Source organism: Aspergillus brasiliensis (genome assembly GCF_001889945.1).
Source record: "Aspergillus brasiliensis CBS 101740 unplaced genomic scaffold ASPBRscaffold_23, whole genome shotgun sequence".
Taxonomy (NCBI): domain Eukaryota; kingdom Fungi; phylum Ascomycota; class Eurotiomycetes; order Eurotiales; family Aspergillaceae; genus Aspergillus; species Aspergillus brasiliensis.
In genome coordinates this window covers 117,743-141,670 of record NW_027137464.1, presented here as the reverse complement: position 1 = coordinate 141,670, position 23,928 = coordinate 117,743, and the positions used below count along the sequence as shown (strand labels likewise).

General features: G+C 47.0%; 8 protein-coding genes across 8 annotated transcripts; 3 read left to right on the top strand and 5 right to left on the bottom strand.

Annotated features, from left to right (window-relative positions):
- Positions 1-1,008: 1,008 nt before the first annotated feature.
- ASPBRDRAFT_49219 (uncharacterized protein) lies at positions 1,009-4,034 on the bottom strand. The gene is made up of 11 exons (XM_067626280.1): positions 3,836-4,034; positions 3,734-3,771; positions 3,371-3,661; positions 3,298-3,313; positions 3,017-3,235; positions 2,650-2,915; positions 2,585-2,599; positions 2,308-2,505; positions 1,745-2,244; positions 1,371-1,665; positions 1,009-1,307 (listed from the first exon to the last, which is right to left on the bottom strand). The coding sequence occupies exons 1-11, from the start codon at positions 3,993-3,995 to the stop codon at positions 1,086-1,088; spliced, it is 2,220 nt and encodes a 739-aa protein (XP_067473399.1). The 5' UTR covers positions 3,996-4,034; the 3' UTR covers positions 1,009-1,085.
- A 1,215-nt stretch (positions 4,035-5,249) lies between these two features.
- ASPBRDRAFT_138728 (GNAT family N-acetyltransferase) lies at positions 5,250-6,043 on the top strand (the record flags this gene model as incomplete). Its single annotated transcript, XM_067619020.1, has 2 exons — positions 5,250-5,589; positions 5,658-6,043. The coding sequence occupies 2 exons, from the start codon at positions 5,250-5,252 to the stop codon at positions 6,041-6,043; spliced, it is 726 nt and encodes a 241-aa protein (XP_067473398.1).
- Positions 6,044-8,227: 2,184 nt separating this feature from the next.
- Positions 8,228-8,979, top strand: ASPBRDRAFT_60007 (GFA family protein; the record flags this gene model as incomplete). Its single annotated transcript, XM_067628152.1, has 4 exons — positions 8,228-8,375; positions 8,484-8,560; positions 8,654-8,767; positions 8,881-8,979. The coding sequence occupies 4 exons, from the start codon at positions 8,228-8,230 to the stop codon at positions 8,977-8,979; spliced, it is 438 nt and encodes a 145-aa protein (XP_067473397.1).
- Positions 8,980-10,630: 1,651 nt separating this feature from the next.
- Positions 10,631-11,755, bottom strand: ASPBRDRAFT_138600 (uncharacterized protein; the record flags this gene model as incomplete). Its single annotated transcript, XM_067619009.1, has 2 exons — positions 10,631-11,552; positions 11,613-11,755. 2 exons carry the CDS (start codon positions 11,753-11,755, stop codon positions 10,631-10,633), a joined length of 1,065 nt encoding a protein of 354 aa, XP_067473396.1.
- Positions 11,756-13,073: 1,318 nt separating this feature from the next.
- Positions 13,074-15,231, bottom strand: ASPBRDRAFT_49217 (Zn(II)2Cys6 transcription factor). Its single transcript, XM_067626279.1, has 2 exons — positions 15,042-15,231; positions 13,074-14,949 (listed from the first exon to the last, which is right to left on the bottom strand). Exons 1-2 carry the CDS (start codon positions 15,180-15,182, stop codon positions 13,567-13,569), a joined length of 1,524 nt encoding a protein of 507 aa, XP_067473395.1. The 5' UTR covers positions 15,183-15,231; the 3' UTR covers positions 13,074-13,566.
- A 685-nt stretch (positions 15,232-15,916) lies between these two features.
- Positions 15,917-18,003, top strand: ASPBRDRAFT_666479 (cytochrome P450; the record flags this gene model as incomplete). Its single annotated transcript, XM_067628754.1, has 7 exons — positions 15,917-15,955; positions 16,026-16,224; positions 16,315-16,403; positions 16,472-16,974; positions 17,040-17,101; positions 17,168-17,591; positions 17,731-18,003. 7 exons carry the CDS (start codon positions 15,917-15,919, stop codon positions 17,903-17,905), a joined length of 1,491 nt encoding a protein of 496 aa, XP_067473394.1. The 3' UTR covers positions 17,906-18,003.
- A 550-nt stretch (positions 18,004-18,553) lies between these two features.
- Positions 18,554-19,608, bottom strand: ASPBRDRAFT_201243 (RTA1 domain-containing protein; the record flags this gene model as incomplete). Its single annotated transcript, XM_067621525.1, has 4 exons — positions 18,554-18,981; positions 19,088-19,152; positions 19,186-19,336; positions 19,410-19,608. 4 exons carry the CDS (start codon positions 19,606-19,608, stop codon positions 18,554-18,556), a joined length of 843 nt encoding a protein of 280 aa, XP_067473393.1.
- A 990-nt stretch (positions 19,609-20,598) lies between these two features.
- ASPBRDRAFT_60002 (glycosyltransferase) lies at positions 20,599-23,363 on the bottom strand (the record flags this gene model as incomplete). The annotated part of the gene is made up of 7 exons (XM_067628151.1): positions 20,599-21,320; positions 21,356-21,450; positions 21,518-21,718; positions 21,798-22,161; positions 22,221-22,378; positions 22,439-23,195; positions 23,270-23,363. 7 exons carry the CDS (start codon positions 23,361-23,363, stop codon positions 20,599-20,601), a joined length of 2,391 nt encoding a protein of 796 aa, XP_067473392.1.
- Between the last annotated feature and the right edge of the window lie 565 nt (positions 23,364-23,928).

The following is a 23,928-nucleotide window of genomic DNA, read 5'->3' as shown; positions in this document are numbered from 1 at the left end:
CTTCTTCATCCTCCTTGTCCGTTTCCCATCTCCCTCCGGACATAGATGTGTCCCCGAGGATGTAAGGCCTATTCTGGAAGACTAGGATGTCGTGTGTGTGTATGTGGATGCTTCGATGAGCGGCAATTATAAGACGATGGGCAAACATGTCGGGCCGCCAAAATTCCAAAACAGGTACTGCATGGCGGTTTAGAGAAACAGCTTCCTGGATCTGTAGGAGTAGTCGTGGCTTAAGAAGCAGACGCTGTAGAATCTTTGCCGGGGGGGCCTGAGCAATATGATACGTTAGGCGCGTTGCTGTACCAGAAGCTATGAGCCTTGGTCCCGTTTCAGCATTAGCTTCAGCACTCACTTTCTATTGTGTGATGACACATGACTTTATATAGGTACTTGCCCGATGTTATTCTCCGCATCGTCCCAATCACTGGTATCCACGAAGGAGCTTGATTCACTCATGGCTGGTTCAGTCTTCGCCTGTTGCTGTATATACATATAACTCTATTGAGATCCGTCACCGTTAACTGAACCATATTACACTGAGCCAGACCCCTTTTTATACTCCTGCCAGGAAGAGGCGCCCTTGTTGGTGTTGCTGAGCCCTATTTTTAGGTCCGGATAGATGATTCAACTCGGCACTCGGTGTTCGGTGGTGGGCAGCAAAACCCATCCTTATACCGAAAGCCGACATCGTGCCTACACATAATGTACCCATTAGACTTCGGCCTTGCTCAAAGCTATCATGCTTTGATATGAAATTTTGATTTGAAGTCCCATCCATGGGTGGAGTACCTCTTTAAAGTTTATTTTAAAATAAAATCAACCGCGTGGGATACTTTAGTGTCAAAGAGCCTTGCGTGTGGTTTACTAGCTTCATACTTGGGTGTGATAAGCACTAAGCCAGATTTTGCAAAACAGCAGCGGGCTCACCGGCGAAAGATATTACAGTAAAAACGGCCCAGCGGGGAGAGTGTCGAATGACTGGCTTTAGTTTATTAATAACTGACTGTTTTCCAGATTCGGTAATAACGGCTTGGTTACTTTAATTTACACAGAAGTAATGGACGATGCCTCTCCACAGTTCACAACTAGAGTTCAATGCCAAAGTCCGGAACTACAAAGCCGAACAAGCCTTGAATATTGGCAGACGCGGCCATCAAATCTTCGGGCAAGCTGCCATGTAGAGTAGTGTCCGCCGTTACAGGATAGTATAGATAGTCCCCTAGTTCCCAAGATTCCATGGTTTGATGTTGCAATCCGACGTTACTGTTACTGCTGGTGCTGTTCGTTTGACTGGACTGCTCGGGGACCTAGTCAACATTAGGAAAGGAATGGTCCAAGTATAAGCATACCCACTCAAGGACGTAGCATACCTCCGCAATCATTGTAGGCTCAGTGTTCGACGAACCCCGTTCACACTGTTGTGGTTCTTCTTGGTTCTGCTGTTGCCTCCTGCTGTAATCCCGGACATACTGTCTTGCGATATGAGCGAACTCGGTCAGAATCGACGCGGGCAGGAAGCCCCCGGACTCGTATTCCAGTAGACTGAAATGACCAGCTGCTACATCTAACAGTGAGAGGTTCTTGCGAGTTTCCGGATGCATTGGATTGTGGATGACAAAATCAAACAGAATGAACAGGGCTGCTAGAGGCAAAACAGCCAGAATGCTATCGCAGAGGTCAATTTTGGCTCAAGAATCACACTGAAGCCATCACCCATATCCAAGGAAGAGGGAGTGCTGCTTACAAATTCGGGGTGTACGCAGCTATGTCAATCCTTTTACTTTCTTCCACAATAGCTCTTGCGGTGTCCATTAGCAGTCGCTTAGATCTCTCCTGCGATTCGGTCTGATCTCGCCGGCCGATATACATCTTGAGTCTTGCTAGGGCAATGATCAAGCCGTAGTACGCGAACTTGGTCTGGAGGACGTTCATCTTGAAACTCGGCTGGGAGAAAGATGAGGAAACGCAGGGGAAGACTTTCAGTTCACGAGCCTGAGACAGCATACCAGGGCGAGACTCCGTGGGTAGTGCCGTCCGCCATCGTTCTAACCGAGCCTCGATATCCTCGATCGCGGCGCGGTATGATTCTGGAGGTTGCAGTGCGGCACTCACCGAAAAGAGCGATGTATATGCAAGTGAGAGAATCCGCCCAAAGCTGATGGCCGATAGGAAAAAGTTGTGCCCTTCGCGGACGGAGTCTGGGGCTTCGGGGATGGGACACCCGATGTCGTAGTCTGGGATCATCTATTTTGAGGTCAATTGACGCTCTTTCCGCCCGTCGCAAGTGATAGCGTTCTAGTCACCTACCGAGCCTTTATGCTGCTGAAAGCACATTTGCTTCTCCATGCAGTAGATAACCCAGAAAGTCCTGTGACATGTGTCCTTGTATTGTTGGTCCCCGTTACTCAGTGCTCTATGGTATCCCAGGCCTTGGGCCATTCGGGCAGCTTCCATGATTAAGATTTCGTCGATCTGAATACAGCAAGTTGTCGTCGCGAATATTGACTGAATGACACGCATCAAAGAGATCAGTGACACTGTTTTCCCTGTCGTTATCCTTCTCCTTTCCGTATTACTGCCTTACCATCGCAACCAATGCCTAAATCATTCCTATTAGCTGCATCCAATCCGTGGCTGGTTATGACATACTTGTAGACTCATCAAGGCCTCCCTGGGAATCAGTATATCTGAGACCAGGCCTAAAGATACCTGAAAAAGCTTCCATGCTCTGCCATTTCCCGGATCAAAGGCTCCCCCTTCATGGTACTGGCATCCCAGAGCCAGGATTGTGTGATATAGAGCCGAGAACGCACAGCTGGAAGTGAGAATTTCAGGCAGGTTGGGTCCGAATATCTTTTCCTCAAATTGTTTGCGATCGATAAAAGGGTAAATGGGATGCAGTTGGTGGAAGTAAGCTACGCAGTGGAAACAACAATTGATCAACGAAAGAAGAGAAGGATCAATGGCACAACCCGGAAAAGGTGATTAAGCCAGACACATGAAAGGGGAAACATACTCTCTACGTAAAGCCTGACCTTGTCCAGCGAGATACGCTCGTTCTCAGACGGCTTTTCCAAAGTAACCCGTAGATTGGCGGATGGACCCTTGCCAAGAAGCCGCGATCGGATGACGCATTCGATGGTCTCGACCAGCTCACTGAGTCGGTTATTGCCCAACCGTTGCGACAGGGAGTTGATTCGATGCTCCGTAAAAAAGGCGAGGCTCGAACTAGTCACTGGAAGGGGGTAGCTTTTAGAGATGGAGTTCGAACAAACGCAAAAGACGGCGGCAGCATACCCTCGTGATCGGACGCCTGGAAATGATAGTCAGACCAGAGACTGAACTGAACCGACAGCGTTTTGTAACTGACCCTTAGCAAAGCCGAATTATCCCGCAGGATCCCACTACTATTCTGACTTTCCAACATCTGATCCAGAAACAGAGGCGAGAGAGTCGTCTGAGTGCGGACTCTTTCAATCGGAGGATTTACGAGCGGTGTGCTAATCTGGCTAACGGTCCCATCCACACACTTTCCTAGAACCCAGACGATCAATCGGGACAGATGGTATATTGGTGACTGGGGATACATACTGTTGCTTTCTGATATTTTGGGTCTTAGCTTCCGCTTGGTCTGAGTGAAATGACATGTCTCGTTCCGCTTCTAGTTAGATAAACCGCCATGTTAGTGCCGTGGCCCGATGAAAGATGTCCGCTCGAATGATGAGCAGCTTACAATGCAGTGGATGCATCGCGACCGTTGTTTCGGGTCCACTAAAACCAGCATAATCATGAATTTGCACGTCTCCCAAAGCACGGAGGCGTCAGCAGAACGTACTAATGCAGCGAACTTTCCGGCTCCTGCACTGGTCGCAGGCCTTGCAGGTCTTCGCCTCGGTCAATCGGCTTTCATTCTGACCGGTCGCCGTAGCGGGCGACAGAGACCCCCGCAAAGTGGAAGGCGAAGGCATTCGGTCTTGATCAAAGTGCTCGGACATCATCTACAATCATACCGTCATAGCTGGCCTGATATCGGGGTGATGAGGAGGGAAAAGGAAGGAAATTCAAGGTTGCCTTACACTAAGGTTAGGGAGGCGCTCCGCAGCGGTTCGGTCTTCGGTGAGACAGCGCCTCGCGACAATTATCCGAAACCTCCCGTCCCCTTCGAAGAGTGGAACCAGAACCATGAGTTTGATTCGTGGCTGTGGACGACTGCGTATCAGCGTGAGCGAATCATTGCTTTGGCAGAATTGGGAACTGTATTGGACACTTCTTTTATACTTCCAGAAGCGCGACAATACTGGTATCCAATTGGAGACAAAATCAACCAGGCAATTTTTCGGACACTTTCGGAGTAGGATATATAAGAACCTATACTCATGTGTGTATTCTGGATAGCTTTTTGTCTACTCACCAGACATCCTGGTAATCAAGTAACCGTAGCCTTGATGAAAGCAGCGAAGATACAACACTTGTCTGCACCTTCTCCCATATAGCGGTACAGCACTAGTGGGGCTCCCTCCTCGTCGCGAAGAATAGCATTCCTCAATTCCAGAGATACCAAGGCTCCAATACAGGCCCTATGATCACATCGCTCTGGGAACTGTAACTAATATAATGAGAATATATTATCTGGAGATTTTCTAACCCGGTGATGTTCATCTGTGTTATCACTTCATCGAAAATTGTGTTTGCCCGATGGTGCCTGAGCACCACCCGCAACCCAATGACAAGTGCTGGAGCCACCTAACTTCAACAGGGGCTCAAGAAACATGTAAGCGAGGCTCTTGTCGGCGACAGTTCAGACGCCGAAATCTACACTGTGTTTGTCACCAAAATATACTATTGCATTGTTATTGCCAACCTCTTGCTATTATCGGGAAACCCGGCGCCCGGTCAATAGCTATCTACGGAGGGACTGTCATTATGCATTGGGACATGCAGGCAACAGCGTCACGTCGTAGTTGGCCAGTATGACTCTACCGTATCATATGTATAGAAAGGCTCAGTTTGAAACAATATCCACTATGGGCTCGTTTGTTTGTGAATCACGGTCGCCTTCGGCATTCGGAAAGATTTAGACTGCGCCACTATCAGGAAACTCGGTGCTCGGGGCTTGGCTTCAGTCGCGGACCATATTACGATAATATATATACCAACACACCGCTGTCTTTTTGTCACTGAAGGGGAAAGATACATAGCCTGACTTTACAAATTCCATCAATGATAAAAATTCCAAGTCAACAGTATCCATGGCACCCATTCTTACCTTACATCGAGTGACCACCCTGGAAGAGCTGAAATCATTGTATTACATCGGAGCAGATGCCTTTCGTGATGATGCTGGTATGAATTGGTTTTTTCCCGGTGGCCGCGACCATCCTGAAGACTTTGTTGTGGCATGGAAGTATCTTCTACTGCAAGATTTCTTGGACAGAGGAAAGTTCATCCTGGCGGCCAAGGTCCGGGATACCGACGAGGGCGCTGAGGGCGCGGATAAACACCCGGGCAGAGTAGTAGGATTTGCCGTATGGGAACGGACTGGCGTTTGTGATGCAGCAAAAAGCTGGCAAGGGAGGAGCCTTTCCAAGAGTACGTCGCTATATGAGGATGACACTACTGTGTATACTCTTGGACTAATGCCTGCATATATGATTTAGAGCTGAAGCGGATCTTCCTCGATGTCAAAATTGCCTATACATTTTTTCTGGACACACCACGAAGATCCATATCCTGGTCGAAGCTGAAATACTTTGGGCGTGAGCTTGATGCAGCTAAAGCTAGTCAACCAACTGAGACATGGTATCTGAGCCTCTTGGCCGTCAGGACAACGGCCCAGGGGCAAGGGGTTGGAAAGAAATTGCTTCAGTGGGGAATTGATCGATCTGAGGAGGAGGGTATTCCATCTACTCTGGTAGCGACTGACGCCGGGCTTCCCTTGTACGAATCTAGGGGATTTAGACGGACCGGATGGCTTTTTTTTGATGACGGCAAACAGAAGCAGACCATCATGAGGAGGAATACTAATTATACTTCATTGTTATGAGGGGGCTATGTATTATCATCACCACTAGCGTTCTAGTCTATAGCGCCAAGCCATACAATCGTGCGTTTTCCATTCTATACTGTTGTATCATGAATATTGCACAGATCTCATTGTACAAAATAATTGGACTCTGTCTTGTTCGGCAAAGTTGGTGAACTAGTGGGGTCAAAATATATGTGCTCCGTAACTAGTCATTGGACGTAAATGAATGCCTTGACGGATGGGCCTTTCAGAAAGCACCACCTTGATCTGGCCCGGCATGACTCTCCACAGCTATCGACATTTGGGGTTCTGAAAGAGAAGTAACAAAGTTTCCAAGGGATAACCTCTTTATTAATCAAGACAAGCGCCTCTATGTCATAGTGAGATCCTCTGGTATCCACGTGAGCTTGTATACTAGTAGTAGGAAAGCTCCCCTTGTGTCGTGTAAGCGTTTTCTAAAAGTACTGATCAAGGTTAACAGCATTTCCATTATCCCCAGATTTGTAGCAGTAATAGATATTGTTTGACTTGTCTCAGGCTCCTAAGTCTGCCTTCAATAGAAAGGTAATCACTATAAGCGACTTTAACTAAACTATCTCTACAGATCTTCTTTTTTCATCTGAATCATTGTTTTTCCCTACCTCATCTAACCCAGGCATCTGTAGTAGTATATATGTAAATAAACTAGGGCAGCTTCTAGTTGCTACTAAACGCTATCAGATCTTATTATTAAGGAGCGCCAGTGCTAGTTAAAATACTTTGATTAAAATATAATCTATGTATCAATCTATATCCAGAAGCTGTTGGTGTATATGTATATATAATTATATTAAGATTATTTGGTATTGGGTTCCTGAGAGTTATTCATAAATTCTCTTCAAAACTTTCATATATATCACATATTATATCCTACTTTTTGCTCTACATTGCCTGGCACCAATTCTCATTCATTGGCAATGGTGATATTGGGAGGTTCTGGATGAAGGTATGATAGTGATCTGTTGCTTTTCTTACTCGAATGTCCAATATGGGAGAATGAAGGAATTTTTGAGACTGAGACATATACATGATCTATAATGTTGTCTGTGCACTTGAATCCCCGATCGCTTGGAAAATAATATATAACAGTAGCAGTAGCTTGCTCCTACAGGTGAATAGAGAGAGGAATAAAATAACATGATGTGATCTCAAGGACACTAACACCGTGCAAGCTAATGTCAACGCCCTGAACAACCAGGAAGCTGCACGCAGGCTCCTGACCGCTGTTCGGTGCTAACTAGAGGGGAGTCCGCTCGTTTTGGTAAGGGGCATTGATATCGTAGGCTTGCTCAGCCGCGGCCTTTAACATGTTCAGATTGTCCTGGCTCGCTGCCCGGTAAATGTCCATCATAGTGTATCGCCATTGGCCGTTATTTGCTTCTCACCGTAACAACGGCCGAACCAGGGATAGTGGCGGAACAAAAGTGAAGCAAAAGGGATTGAGATGGCCAGAAGCACGGCTTGAGACTGATATGAGCTCCGCCAGGCTAATTCCTCATCTTATTACGATGGGCAAATAGTAACAGGAAGCATGAGTCTGGGCTTTTGCTTCGTAGGATGTGCTTTCTATTACTCTGTGGATGGTCGAAATACGCTAATTCCAGGTACAGAAACGTTTGAACCAGCACCGTGTATTGCCAACCACGAAACCAAGGTTTGTATCCGATCCGTGGAATCCCATTAAGCTCATGGGGGATATGGCCAATCAGCCACCGTACACGGATGCTTTGTCATGTTCACTAATCAAATTGAAGATTTCGTTCTTAGAGCCGGGGATGTTTAATAATCAAACTATAGAAAGGTAACTATTAGTGTGTAACTGGCTAGAGACGGCTGAGAAGCGGCAGGGACTGAAGCCTATCGTTCGGGAACGTTTGATTGGGCAGAAGGGGTTGGTGCATAGCACTCCAGAATCCCAACAATGTAAGCTCCACTATTCATAGTTAATGGAATTCTCAACAGCTGCCAAAGTTCGAGACATTGCTTCGTCAGACCTTTTCTCAACCATTTCAACTTAATTTTCTTGGGACTTCAATACTTATTTGACTCATGATCGGCCCAGCGTCCGTCTCTCTTGTCGGACCACATGCAAATGTCGTGCCAGCATTGAGTCGGCGAAGCAAAACCAGAGAAACGCGGAACGCCAAAGTTGAAACTTTAACAATGGCCTCAGCCAAGGAACCAGAGAAACAGAACACTACAGACCCTTCTACAGACCTTTGCTACAATGGAAGCTGTCATTGCGGGGCTGTACGCTTCTCCGCAAGGTTTCCGTCCCCGCTGTCGCAATTGACTGTAATCTCTTGCAATTGTATGTATATTGGTACAAGGCGAACCCAGAAAGCATATGACTGTCCATCTCCACAGAATAAGGATATGTCTCGAACAGAATTAGTTGCTAAACCAAAAATTCATATAGGCAGCTATTGTCACATTGCAGGCAGCTTGCTGGCTTTCGCGGATGATATGGAAATTCAAGGAACAGAATCACTTACGGTATGAGTCAGCTTTTATAACATCCTTGCGATTTATACTTTGTTCTACCTAGTATATTATCAATTACTGAGACAAATGGCACATATGATACAGGAATATCGGTTCGCCACGCACACTATACAGATCTTTTTCTGTAGAAGCTGCGGGGCCAATGTTTACAACAAATCAGTCAATCCAAAGTGGCAATACGGTAAATGTGCTATTAATGTGAGTCAGTATCTTGTGGTAGATTATAGCCCATCACTATCATGTTTGATCCTTGCGTAACAACCACATTGGAAGATTACATGAGCTAACAGAGATACCGGGATTCCAATCAGATACGCCTGTTGCATGGGATTGACTTGGAGGCTATAGAAGTGACGAAGGGCGATGGTAAGAATCTTCGTCTGCCACCTTTAGAGGGAAATCCTTTGTAGCCGTCAAGGCACACGTACCACAATGCCACATTCGTGGGCGCTGAAGCCATGATCTAGCACAGATAAGATGTTAGATTCTGCTAGTAAAGTGTATTCAGCAAACTGAACGCTTTCTGGTCAAAGATCTTCTGTCTCCTAGTCTTCAGATTTATATTCAATGCTTCTACAAAGAAGATATGACAACAATATTCCTAGTCCTCTGATAAGGTGGTGCAATCTAGATAAGGTGTCTACAATGGATCCCGTGGAGCAGCATGGTGGTGCTTTGCACGCGACGCAAGAGTCGCCGGTACAATGGCGCCCAGCTTCGATACTTCAAAATAAAGTGCTACCATTGAAACATATATAGTGTGCATTTACGCGAATTGTTGAGCCGTACCTGTCAGCCCAAGTGTATACTTCAGTCACTCCTGTAATTGCTTGAGGAGCCTGCTAGAATATGCTTGTAGTTAGATCCAGTGGAGGCATTTCTTCATCCAGATCCCAATTACTGTAGCCGGCCATTTGGAGAAAAGGCAACTGAACTTACTATACTTGAGTAGACCTTGAGACTCTGCTAAGGACCAATATACTATCTACCTCAAGTATGCATATAATTTGCTAGAAGCGTACTAGCTCGTTCCGTGGCGACTGGACCCGCACAGTAATGCGTTCGGTATACCGTAGTAGAAACATATCGAATGCAATAAAAATAAGCTCCGCTAAAGCTATATACACCTATAACCGAATCAAGTAGGAGAGGTTAGTGACTCGTTAAACTTGAGATGAGACGTCACTTTCCTTATCATGACGAGAAGCATGATTTCAGCACATCTACAACGCAAAGTTCCGAGTTTTCCTAGATTCTGCATCATTAACATCACTAGAAAGCTTTGGTGTATAGGAGTGTCGGAGCTAATATAGATTTGGTTGAGAGCAGAGGCCGGCAAACGCTAAGAAAGCACGAAAAATAATACCTGGTGATGCCCAGAAGGAGTTCAGGACACAAACCATAACGCCATTTCTCAAGCAGGGCACGTCTGCTCCATTTGCCTAGCTTACTACAACCATCCCTCACTTGAAGCTATCCAAACAGCTGATATAAGAACAAGGCATAAAAATTTAAAAATTTAGAAAATAATATATGTGGAAAATTAAATAGATTATTGAATTTATATAACATCCACTTGGGTCTTTTTCCTGTTTATTAATTAAAACAATAATAAGAGTTAGTATAATAAAGAGAATTTCAGATTATTATATTTTTGAGACTAGAATATGATAAATTATATTATAATAATAGTTATTATTGATAAATTTTTAGAAATCCTAATTCACAATACTCAGATAAAATCTCATCTTTTTTTATATTTAGCTTTCCTTGTTTTCATAGAAAGAGCATGCTTATATTTAGAAAATTGTTAGGGGTAGGCAGCCGACATGAGCAGGTTACTGTGAGGTAGGTTAGTCCTGTAACTATCTTAACTATATACTTTATTTAAGATTAGATAACCCCTCCCCCCTTACTTTGTATTTTGTTTCCCACTGGTGAAGTCACTGATCAATATCTCGAAGATGATATTCTTGGAATTCTTGCGCAATCTGCAAAACCAGAACATTGATCATTCCCCTCTATGTATCTCGAATCCCCTTATTGTATTATACTGCCATTTCATAAACTTAACCATCCCTCACTGGAAGCTACCCAAACAGCGGATGTAAGAACAAGACATAAGAGATACAAAGGTTCAGAAAATGTTACATCCAGGGAGCCGAACGGGTTGTCTCTTGTGATAGGCAATCGTGACCTTGCGTTGCTTATTGATTGGAGTAATGACGAGGATCGGAAAGATAAGGGCGACTTCAGGTCGTCATACCTCTGGGAATGGAACGTGATCTGGATGGATTCCATTGTGGCTGTGGCCACTATAGGTATATCTTGGAAATCCCCATTTACAATGCGGAGGCGAAATTTGACATCTTTTTGTAGTTCATTTCCCCCGTTTGCATAGGAGAGGCATTCTCGCTTCCAGGATATCAGTTTCAAATCTCCATTGACATTATTCTCCCCCGACTCGACTGCCACTAACTGATAGTGGTTCCCGTTTTGTGCAGTGATGGCTTCCCATATAGCACCGCAGCTGAAGAAGAACCTGACCGGGCAGCTGTCATTGTCACTAGCTCGTCCTCGAGAATCCTGTCCTGCATGGGTCTTCCGCTGGTCTCGAATGACTGCAATGACATTGGTTTTCCCCGCCGGCTCATCTTCACCTTCCTCGTCCCCCGAATATTCAGCTCTTGAACCATCCGGTAAAGTGCAATCACTGTAGTAATCACCGCGGACCAAGATTATGTCACCTGATCTACAGTGGACTTTTGTCTGCCGGTATTGTAGCCCCATTGGTGCTGTGAGTAAGACTTCAAAGACTGGATGAAGTCTATTCTTTCTAGCTGCTTGTTGGAGGAGCTGAAGTAGAAGCCGTGGCTTCATATGGCGAAAGGGAGAAGAGATATGCGGCGGCGGGTATGCCAGATAGAATGTTGTTGTGAAGGAAGACGGGATTGTTGGTAATGTTTCTGGACTTGCGCAATTTCTCGAGGTCTTTGTATCACTGCTTGACATTTAGTAATTTGACGACCACAGTGATCTTGACATATCATACTCAATACTTTCCGTCTCCGAAATACCTGAATGTGTGCGCTCTCCAATATCACTGTTGGGAAGCTTTCCCTTGGCACATGTGACAGCCATGGAACATGACGGAGATGCGGCATTATGGGCATTCCTTGCGAACATCGTTGCAGGATTGTGAAAGCAAGAGAACAATAAGATGAAAGAATATTTAGAGGCTGTGAAGCCAGGATAGCAGCAAGTTCTATCTTGCTAAATCACAAAGATGAACTCACGTGCTTAGTCGAGGATATCTGGCCAGCGGAGCAGGGCCCACACATACTGGAAGATAGATTTTGCAACCCCTAGGGTATCCAGTTGTAGGTTGTGTACTCCGTATACTATATTTTATATGATCCGCAGATTGCATGGGTTTTCATCAATATTCCCGATTCGATCGCAACAAAACATTGTCCTTATACGAATACGAGAGAGGCAGTATCCACTTTCGGAATTTTGGCCGAAGCATCCACGAAGCTAAAAATGAAGATCGGCAACAAGGTTAAGCTCTTGGCTGTTGCACATGTCTTCTGCCCTCTGTACCGCATTGACCAGATTATGATCATGAAATGTTCGTCATCCATCATGGTTCGTCAGGCCAGTTTTATTGTAGACCAGTGAGTCAAAGGGCTCTCTTGTATTTACCCTACACAGACCAACAATTACCACTTCAAAAGCCTCACCCACGCGTAGTTGAAGTAATCTGACACCGAGCCGGCACCCGTTGCCGCATTTCACTACGGAAAAAAAATGTGTATGTCATTAAATCATCACTTTGAAGCTGCTATAATACTCGTCCGTTTTCATATGGAGGCTTTGTTTCAGGCTAGAAATCTAGGCATTGCCGTTGATGCTTTTAATCAAGGAAATTCCATTTTATAAGCTTCGTGCGCAGTCGCTTCTACTATCAAGATAAGTATTCTGGATGATCGTCTGTATGGCACAGAACCCAGTACTAAATAATTTGCACATTTATATAAGGTGGCCAGTATGAGGAGGCAGCAAGCGCAACCGCCAGTTCGGCGTCCAATTCCAATGTCATCATAGAATATATTCACGTATTCGGCTGACCCCCCGACAAGCTACATCCAAAAGATAGGGAAAAATCAAGAGATGACATAGTTATCTTTACCGGTTATACCTTGCATAGCATGCTAGTTCATAATCGCTTTCCCTACCAGGGACTATGGGAAGCCTACTCAAGACTTTGTCGCTTTTCTTCCGGCAAGAACTCCGGTTTGGACTATTTTCTTGGCAACCTGGATTGTGCTACGCTGGACCGACTGCACATCAGGCTAATCTGCTGTAGTTCGCCTGGTAACAAGGTAACGTCAGCTTGCAAGTCTCCTCCCTATGACTTCGAGACTAGCAGAGGAACGACCTGAGCCTCTATTGACACATCGATTCAAGAAAGATAGTTGTATTTCGTATTAACTGATGATTAGTTATGTACCTGATGCATGCTGAGCACCTTGTGGATCCTAAATATCGAGATAACACTGAATATACGTACATCAGTCAGGAGCAGCAGGGGAATAGTATTAGAGAAATTGAAACAAATGGTAGAGAACAAATGTCCGCAGCACTCAAGGAAGACGCAGTGTCCCCAGGCCGTTTCAGAAAGCAGAAAGTGGTATGATATGAGTCACGGGTATCACCAACAGCGTTAGGCTATGGCATGATGGTCGTCAGTCTCGCTGGGCGTGTACCCTCCTATCTCCTCCATCCCCTGGAATTGAAAACTAGATACCGTAAGGTGACTGAGTGTGTCAGTACGTTGCTCCTACTTGATAGACAAACTGCACATTTGAATAGTTTGGAATGGTCGCCGTAGGCTGTACGCTGAGCAGGTTGCTGAGCTGGCTGAAGAATTTGTGAAAATGAAAATGCAGGATCGTTATCGTTATCGTGGTTGCTCCCCACAGTCAGAGGACTACTCAACAGGTAGCAAACTTCACTGGCCATAGTAAACACCGATTCAAACCAGCGTGTTGTAGAATAGCAACGGACTTTTGTATCCGGAGTATCTCCTCCTTGAAAGCACCCAAGAACCAGCGGTCTACTAGAGTGTTTATGGCATAGAAATGAGACAGGATGGTCAAGGACAGTCCCCAGGTGAGATCCACTGGTTCGTCAATCTCCAGTGAGCCGATAAAGGTATCAGGGAGCAAGCTTGGCCAATTCAGCACTGCGGCCTCTTCCAGATTGTACTGAATGTCGGAATCCTCTGGAAACCCCTGCTCGCTTATCGAACATTGGAAGACAGAGATAATGCGCGAATAAATGCTTTCTAGAACATCTATCGCCCTTGATGGTCCATCCACTTCCCGCTCTGACATGCTTGAAGGGGACACCGGCGTCAAGCAGAGCCCGTAGCTACGGGTGAGGCGAAACGTGGCGTGAAAAGCTCTTAAATCCGCAACCGCTTGAAGGGCTCCCTGGGCGAATAACTGCACGAGAAAGGAGCAGTGACTGAGTTTTGTGAAGGACGAATCAAAGGGAAGGTCTTTCCAGTACTCATCGCCATGGAAATGTAGTACCATGGGCCGCATGCAACTGGCCCCCAAGGTAGGCCATTGGTCTTGGATCACCGTCGACGCCCCACGGACCAGGTGCAACCAGCTAACCTGGGGCCCCTTGATTGGCGGGAACGTCTGTATCGTAAAGTCCGGAGGATAGGTGACACAAACCGGGGTAGCAGTCGTGAAGGCCGGATTCAGCTCAGGCACCAGGAGGGATGCATACACAAAGGCGACGAGGAGTAGAGAGCCTGCGTAAACGGCTTCAGCATTGGAGTTGGACATCTCGGCTACCTCATTTCTGAAGTCCTGCAGCCCTCTTTGATAGTGACCCATTACCACTCGCAAATCAACTGTGTCCGTATCATCATCCTCACCAGGCTTCTTCCGCCGCCGATGCGTGATCAGATGAAGGCCCCCCAAGGCAATCAGTAGGTGCATAAGATAATGGTGCTTTTCGGCGAGGCGGGGAATCACCCGCTTCCAGACCATGCTTCGTTTGGAGTGGAGAGACATCTTCGGAGCAGTATGCATATGGAAGAACTGCATCGAGAGGAGGTTATCCATACTCAGGTCATCGTTTGCTGGTGCGGATACATCCGCCGGATGCGCCGCATACGATTCCAATGGTTCTAGGTAGGATCGGACGTTACGGGGGCTACTACCGACCCGGGAGCGCAGCCCTTCTCGTCGTGCCGTAGAGGAGTGGATGGGTTTGGAGGATGTCGCTGGAGGATCAGGGAAGGCGCATGGTTCGCCGCGTGAAGAGCAGGAGCTACAGATAGGACGAGATTCATCGCACTGTCCGACATGAGAACCGAGAATAGATTAGCCAAGGACAGGGGGCATTTGGTGACCATTCGGGGAATCAGTTCAGCACACGATAGACTTACTTTGACCCGTCGCGACTTACAGGTAAAACATCCTAGGCGAGATTTGTTGTGATGCGCGCGATGTCTTTTTTTTGGGTGTTGACTGTTATGTGCCGCTTCGGTTGCCATATGTGAGTCATTGTTCAAGGGCAGGCCCAGCATGATCACATGGACAAGTCAGACGATAGGATAACCATCAACTAGAGGGCGGAGAGGCCGGAGGAGTGAGGAACAACAACAACTCTTGGATACGCCTTAATGCCGGTTGTCTGGTCAGGCGAAGCATAAGCTACGGCGGACTGAGACAGCCAATAACGCCACATCAGATTTTATGTCGGACTTCAAGGGGTCGCAAAGCCATCTCCCTGCGTGGTATTGAGTGATTCTAGACACCAGAAGTGGAATGACCGGAGTGGCATATAAGACCTAATAAAGACCGTACCTCGGCGAAAAACTTTGGGCTGTCCAGCTTTTAACTGACCCATTCGCGGAAATAAACTGGCGCATATTTTAGTGAACCGTGGAATCTGGCGGGAATAATGAGTTACTGCAGGATCCCATTTGCGGTGATTGCTGACTTTTTGTTCGTGTTGTGCTTATGTGATTGAAGGTGCTACGAGTACGAATACGAGGACAAGATTTGCCCCGGCGCTCCGGAGGACAAAAGGATGTCCTACTACATACAGAACTAGTTATAACTAACAGGGTGACTCACGAGTATCTCCATTCATCACTGATCAGCATTAAGTACTCCGTACTGAGTTGACATGCAGCTATTACTACGCGATTTTTTCCCCTCTCTGCTTAATTTCTGTTACATTCCTAGCCAGATTTGGAACCGTCATCTTATTATAATGCTACTGCAACGGCTGGTTGTCATAATCTTGCCGATGAGCATGACATGGCAAGGCATCATGCAACTCTTCCTAGAAATCGTACGTGGTCTTGAGTGACACGCTTCACTCCAGCTAACCGTTCAAGTCTGCCCTCGCCATTATATATAAGACTCATTACAATCTCTTCCGACACCCTCTCCGAAAGTACCCTGGTCCCTGGTGGCTAGCGGCTAGCCGTCTTCCCTATAGCTTCTTTATCCTCCGGGGCATAGCGACAAAAAGAACGAGGGAACTCCATGATGAGTATGGTCATGTTGTTCGTATCAGTCCGGACACTCTCTCCTATACTTGCAAGCAGGTGTGGTTCGGTAAGGGAGCTTCACCACCATTCACTGTACATTCCTACCATTCAAAGGGTAGACGATTGCTGACATGTCTGCGTACTGTGTCAACTCTAGATGTATATGGAGGTGATCTGACTCGACCCCGAGCAGGGGTTCCCAAGGACCCGCTTTATTATGTTAAACAGGACCAAGGGTCAGACATCGTAAGTGGGAGATTAACGCCCTGTCTGTTGTTTTAGGACGATGCTCATTAGATACCGTCCCCTGCCAGTCAAGTGCTGGTGACGCGGACCACAGGCGGTTGCGTCGTATACTCGGGCACGCTTTCTCAGGAAGAGCTGTTACACTACAAGAGAAGTACCTCAGACAATACATTGCTTTATTCATCGCACGACTGCGCCAACAGACGAACCAGACATTGAACGGTCGGCGAGCAGGCGTCGTGAACCTTACTCACTGGCTCAATCTTCTTACCACAGATATCATAGGTGAGCTTACCTTTGGTAAAGCCTTTGGCGGTTTAGAGGATGGCGAGCTCCATCCCTGGTTGAATCAACTGTTCTGGGTCTTCAAGACCTCCTCATTCATTCGAGAAATCAATCGCTGGTCCACCTTGGTAACGAAAGCTCTCTTTTACTGCACCCCTCGGAAAGTGTTCCAGCGTCAACATGCCGTCACATTATTCTGCCAGGAAGCTAGGGCCCGGAGAGTACAGCTGGGTACCGGGAGACCCGATTTCATGTCTGAGATGTTGGAGAATGCGGAGAATCAGAGGTGGGTCAACATATCTGGTCGCTGCAGCGGAGCCCACTGGTGACCTGGTTGACACGTTAGTGAAGGATGACACAAAGCGAAGTCGACTTAGCCGCGATGACTCTCACCATCGCCGGAAGTGAAACTGGTATTATGATCATCTTCCCATGGGATTCTTTGACTGACTCGAGCCCGCTCTTCCTCAAACTTCTAGTCGCGACAATGCTTTCCGGCGCGGTTTACCTCCTTTGCACCAATCCTGGGGTGTTAAGAGCCCTTACCGACAGGATTCGCGCCGACTTCGCACAAGACTCAGATTTGAACTTGGTGAACCTGCAACAGCATCAGTTTCTGAACGCTGTGCTTTTGGAGTGTTTGCGCCTCTACCCTCCAGCACCAGACAGCCTGTTTCGGAGGACCACCACATCAGGGACCATTATCATGGGTGAGTTCATTCCACCTCAGACTTGTGTGACCATGAATCTATGGGCTGCCAATCGGTCCACCCTAAATTTCCATCGCCCGGATGAAATGGTTCCGGAAAGGTGGGTAAAACCTTGTCCACCGGAATTCCAGAATGACGACCGCGATGTCATGAAGCCATTCAGTGTGGGGGATCGGGATTGCTTGGGCAAGAAGTAGGTTCTCTAATCAGTAGCTATTCCACATTCCCCATTTCTATGATACTTCTGGGAAGAAGCAAATAAAAGCCAAGAACAATACGTTCCCAAGCCATATGGAGGACTTTTGGAGTTTCCTGCTAACTGCCGGTTCCAGCCTTGCCTGGGCCGAAATACGGATGACCTTGGCGTGGACGCTTTGGCACTTCGACCTGGAGCTCGATCCAATCAGCAGATGCTGGATAGACCGGCAGAAAGTGTTCATGCTATGGCAGAAACCACCTCTCATGATAAGGATATCACCAAGGCCACAGGTGAATTGCGCTGCATAATGCTCCAGAGTCTGCGATCAAAACGCCTCAGAGGATTGAGGTATGGTTAATGTTTTGACCCTAACAAGGGAGGAAGTGGCAACACACTGCTACTGTTCCTACTGTCTAACTGTATCAGTGTTTTCATCGTCCATCTTTCTGACGGGTCGGCCATAATGCGGCTGCAACCCTTACATTGCGTTACCATAGAAGATAAAACCATAGTCCTGGCACCGAGGACGTCTTGCTTCCTTCCTATATGCATCGGAGGGCTTCATCATTTGTGAGCAGGACGTTACTCATCCGGATGTCGGGTTGGCGGTGCAGTCAGATTAGCAGGGGTTTCCACCTGGAGGTTTTCCTTCCAAGTGCTAGAACACGCGCACCTTTCAGGCTTGGGAGTCACTGGTCTTCAAAAAGGGAAAAGGAGGGGAGGGGAAAGAAAAAAAAAAAAAGCCGTTACTGTGAGTGGAAGAGTTTCATCCAGCTCGTGTTTTTGAAAAGTAGGAAGAGGTTCTATTAGTAATTCACTTGGTACAAGCACATATAGTCTAATAGTTGTATGATGCAACATATGTTGAAACATGTAAGTTAGGTCAAAATCCAGCAAACATATACTCATTGAAACGAACATCCCACATAGTAGGTCGTGAATGTCATAAGATAAGTTTAGACAGTAGGATTCATCTCGATATTTTTCGTCCCGCTCCTCCTGCTCCTCCTCGGTATCAGACTGCTGGGATGTACGACATTGAACAGGATCATGACCGCTAGCATGGGAACTCCATCAAAGACATAGAGGAACGCCTCATGCCGCAGCAAATAGCCGTTGTTGCCCATGGCATACTCGATGAGCCGAAACACGGATCGAATCATAATGAGCAAGTTGACCGCATAGAGAACATGCAGGATTTTGCGCCATGTGCTGTCCAGTTGTTTTGATTCCTCCGTGGGATACCTGTTCACACGGCGGTGGAAGGTCCCACATGTGACGATAAAAAGCCCGAAGAATAGAATTTGGATGACAAGGCCGGCAATAACGATCTTCTCACCGTTGTGCACGGCTGCTAGCGAACCACTGGCCATGACACCGCCACCTGATTTGTCTTGACGTTAGTTATCTTGTTTTCTTCCGCAAAAGAAACAAAGAAGAAAAAAGAGAAGGAAACGAAAGAGCAGGGAAGAAGGGCGGAGTCTGCTCACCAGCAGCCTGGACGGTGAAAGACAAAATATCACCACAAACAAAGAACTTTGTGAGCCACTTCTTTCTGAAGATACACAGGTGTTCAGCACCTAGTTACATCACCACACGGCCAAGAATCATGTAGGCGGAAGCTGCGAATAGCGCTGGGGCCAACAACAGTAAAAGGGTTTGTTGAATGTAGGGCCCCATGGACCAATTGGGACTCTCCCGACTTGACAGGATCCGGCCAATATACCCAACCCACTCGACTGTAAGGACTTTTGGTTAGTGTTCTGCATGATCCATGTCTCGAGTTTACTGTTTACACCGTCTAGCACTCACAGAAGCCTCCAATCACAAAAGGAATGAAAATCCAGGTCCGACGACGAAAGAGCTGATACAGATGGGCAGCAGTTGTCAGAAGAAAGAGAACTGTGAAAAGGATGGCGGCTGCCTCGGACGGATAGTATCGATAGTATGCCCACACGGCGGTTTTGTAGTCGCCACCCGTGGCCGTCGTTTCTCGAGCCCAGAGAGACATGATGGGATAGATGTCGAGGAGCACAGGCAATCAAACTGCGCGTTGGGAAGGAATGGAAAGATAGAAAACATTCAAATATACATATAGATGGTAAAAATGGGCCAACAGGCCGCCATCTATATTTAACTATCATCCAAGTATTGACTACATGCAAATGCTTGAAAATCTCACCTACGGCTTCTAAAACCATGGAAGCCTAATGAAGACCAGGACCCACTCGTATACGTATAGATAGAAAGTAGGAAAAAGTATCTTGGAACATAGACTATTGAATGGGAAAGCCGATAGGCTGTACCCACGCCCCACTTTGTTTGTACCATGGAATCACGATATCGGCGGACATGAGCCTGCTGGAGTAGTCTATTCGTATACGTATATGTAGTAGACCGGTGGCTGGGGCGGGAACTAACAGAACCGCCTGCCTCAAGGGCAGTGTTTATTTGCCCGAACTTTCACCTGCTGTTTTTTGTTTTGACGAACGGATATCGTCTGCCCAGACCAAGCCGCCGGTAAGCAGGTAGCAGCAAAGTCCCCCATGGCAAAGGGAACTCCAATGTAGGTATGGTATAACCGAATACGATAATCCAGTGTGGCTTGGTAGGTGCAGCTGGTATGGATGAGCCGGTGGTGACCCCATGAGACTGAAAGGACTGCGACGAAGAAGTCATACAGCCGCAGAGACGAGGATAATGAATAGTCGTGATAGTAAGGGAACACGCGGGGAAGGGTCACTGTGTAAGTAACTCGCCTTCAACAGCCAACGCAAAGGAATGATGCGGGGCGTTCAAGGAATCTATTGATGAGGCCGATGAGTTGTGCATCCGAAACTTATGCTGCGGCGAACTAGATAGCGAAGGATTGACACTAAATCTGTGGTCTCCTTTCCTTGCTTTACATCTTCCGCACTAAGTATATCATTGGATCTAATGCAGCTTTACATTACATATCAGGCCCACTTGGCTGAATGGCCATAGCTTCACCCCAGGAAACTCACCTTTTCCCCCGCTTCAACATCTCTTGAAACGAGAAGACAATGTTGTCCGTTCCTGGGTATTGGTTGCTCTCCCTGAGCCACATGCCCTCGCCATGGCGGGCGTTGGCGATCTGCTTTCCCGTCTGAGAATGAATCAAGGTGTGTAAGCTCTTCGCGATGCCAGCACTTGGGTATACTATGACACCAAACATAGCACAACCTGCTTTAGATGCCATATTTGCCATGCCTTTACCAAGCCCTGTAACTGCGCCTCTTGGACCATCCTCTTGAATACCTTGGTACGGCTTTATAATTACGTCACTGACTGCTTCTGCCATCCCCCATGCGAATCCTTTGCCAGCAACGGTAAAGCCACTTTTAATATTAGTGATTGCACCGTGATCCCGCGGTTCTTCACCATAGTATCGAGGGACGTTGCGCAGCCCTTCTGTTAAAGCAAGTGGGATATCAACAGTCATCCCCTTGAGGGCCGTGGGAACAAAGCTTCCTAGACTCTTAGCTGATGCGCGAGCCATTTTGCCGAGTATTCTTCCTCTGCCTTGACCTGACGGGGTCTTTATGGAACCATCAAAACCCGCAGTATCAATACCGTGAGGCGACCTCTCATCGTTTTTTGACATTCGGTCAACACATGGGTTGTTTCTAGATTCTTGTGCCATCCGATTAGAAATACTGTTTGGGGGGCGGGCGCTGCGGCCTTCGTAGTAATCTTGGAGCTCTTGGACAGGCTTATAAAACGTCCCTAAAAGGAACCCGTAAGGTCAGTGGCGGTGCACATTACCGCAGAAGCTCCCCCGGTGATAGGATCCCATCGACGGTTTTCGATCAATATCTGGGATATCGCATGCCTACAAAATCATCAGTAACGGCGAGCAACGAATTTTCAGTTCGGGAGATCCGGCCTCCCTCACGTACATGGTCAGACTCTTCCTTTTAACCAACCCGTCTGCGACTAATGTCTCCGCGGCAATCTTGGAAAACTTGACTTTAGTACCTTTCCTGGAACACGACCATACTGCAGGTTGACCCGGGTATAGATCACATTCGAGACGTTCAAGGGGAAGATGTCTATGAAATGATGATACTGCCGCATGGACACCTGCTTCTGATTCCATTCTTTCTGCAATGGCTGACTATTCCAGCATGTTAGTCAATAGATCTACTTAAGTATAAAGGATTTGGCCTAGCTACTTACTCTCCAAAGAAAGGTATAATAAGTGTTGGCTTAGATTTGCGTGACCCGCAAGCTGTGGTACCTGCCCCTCCGTGATGCACAATGGCCGCCATCTGTTCAAACAGCCATTCATGTGGGCAGTCCCCGATATAATATATGTTTTCGTGGTCTGTCCCGCTTAGGTTGGACCAGCCTCGGGAGATTATAGCTTGTACACCAACTGCATTTACAGCGTTAACAACGGTGGCGGTGATGAAGTCCGGGTTTTCCACCATAATGCTGCCGAAGCTGATGTAAATAGGTGGTGGACCAGATGCAAGGAAAGCCTGTAGATCAGCCGGAGGCTCGTACTGTGGGGATTCGCGAAAGATAAAACCGCAGATATCTAGGGAGACTGGTTAGATTGGTTGCACGCCTTTATGTATACCTTTCATAGTATCTTACCAATATAAGCTGGCCAATCTGATGCCCTCGGAACAAGATCCGTGGACCAGTAATATGTAAATGGAACTCTAAGTTGTTCAGGAAGATGGGGTCCTTTAAACATAGCTATTTCTTCCAAGTCGAGCTTTTTCCGCCATTTGTTGATCACATCGCCCACCCTGGATGGATTTGTTAGACTTAAAAAAATACCTTCAATTAGAGTTGCATTGGCTTCCTACCCTTGCCATATCAGCCAGCTGACCACGCCATAAGAGACATAATTCTTAAAGCCCTTGTCCGTATCGTCGCCTTTCATGTTCGCCAGCGGGTGTGGGAAGGCTTCCGTACTGCTCCAGGGCATAGTAAATATCAAATGCACTGGGATGCTCAATGCCTGCGCACAGTGGACGTGCGCAAAGCTAGGTGGGTTAGCAATAATAGTATCAGCTACAAAAGACTGCCCCGTAACTATATCAGGTTCAATGTATGAACGCCAGCATCCATCTAATATCTCTCGGATTATCATGCGCTTGCGCCGAATCTTACCTGCTCGCAGGCTCTCCATAGCGGGAATAAGGCCGGGATTCTTAACCATATATGCCATGAGTTCTGCTGGATTATCTCCAATCAGATAGAACTCCAAACCAGATTCCCTAATGAAATCCTCAAAAATGTTATGCGAGGCCAGTCGCACACGGTGTCCATATCGTTGTAGTTCTTGGCCAATGGCAATGAAGGGTTGCACATCGCCTTGACTTCCTACCACTTGGATGACAATATTGAGCTTGACCTTCCACGCTTTCCCGGACTTTATGGTCGTCTCTGGATATTCCGGCGGAGGCCCGAAATCCTCTGCTGGATCGCCGGCAAATTGCGCGGGTAACTCGGAGTACTCTGGCGGCGGTATCGAAGGTCGTGGTATAAACGGGCCAGTGTACAATTTGGAGAATCGTCGCACGAAGGTAGAATCCCAGTCGACAGTCACGCGGCCGTCATCTACTGACATTAGTATATCGCCCGTCAAAAACAAGGTCCTGGACTATGCCATCAAGAACCGTAATGCATCCTACCGTTTACATTGGTTTCGCCTTTTCCAGTTCCCGCCGGTTGCCTCATATATTCTGCCGGCAGCCCAAATGTCTCTGAACCTTCGTTGCTGGTCATGTTGGCTAGATTCTCCTCGTAACTAGCAATGGAAACGTAAGTCAGAAAGTCGGAGAGGACGCCTCACGAATCCGGACTCTCTTCGACCGGTCGAACGTGGTGATGTCGCACGAGGCGTGAATCTCGAGGGAAGATCAAATCATGCACAATGCCTTGGGAGGAGTATGGCCATCTTCCAAGCGCAAGGAGGGCATGAAGATCACATTTTTAGGCGTTGGGCGAGTCGATGGACCATGGCTGGTGATACGTGAGGACGGGTGGCACCGGCGACATCACCATGGAAAAGAAAATGGATTCTGTTATCTGGTGTAACGTGTGGAATACAATATCCCAGGCATGTTTGGCAGGTTTCATGTCGATGTGTAGCCCCTTGACTACATGCACCCCTTCAGCCAGCCCGTTGATAAACTCCACAGTGATAAGAGGTTGATAGATTAAGTCTGTCATAGTGTGGCCGAGCCTCTGATGGCGTAGGGGGATGATGATACACCCAACAAAAATATGAAAATGGGTTCCATCTTGCTAATCGGGTCCAAACTCAGCATTGATTGTACACCTTCTCCGG

Bases quoted from the DNA above. Each gene is read 5' to 3' on its own strand.
- ASPBRDRAFT_49219 (XM_067626280.1), bottom strand. From the start codon at position 3,995: ATGTCCGAGCACTTTGATCAAGACCGAATGCCTTCGCCTTCCACTTTG. The intron at 2,916-3,016 runs GTATGTTTCCCC...TCCACTGCGTAG, and splicing joins GGTCAGGCTTTACGTAGAGA to CTTACTTCCACCAACTGCAT. The intron at 1,308-1,370 runs GTATGCTACGTC...AATGTTGACTAG, and splicing joins AGCCTACAATGATTGCGGAG to GTCCCCGAGCAGTCCAGTCA.
- ASPBRDRAFT_49217 (XM_067626279.1), bottom strand. From the start codon at position 15,182: ATGCTGGGCCTGCCCTTGAACAATGACTCACATATGGCAACCGAAGCG. The intron at 14,950-15,041 runs GTAAGTCTATCG...CATGTCGGACAG, and splicing joins GTAAGTCGCGACGGGTCAAA to TGCGATGAATCTCGTCCTAT.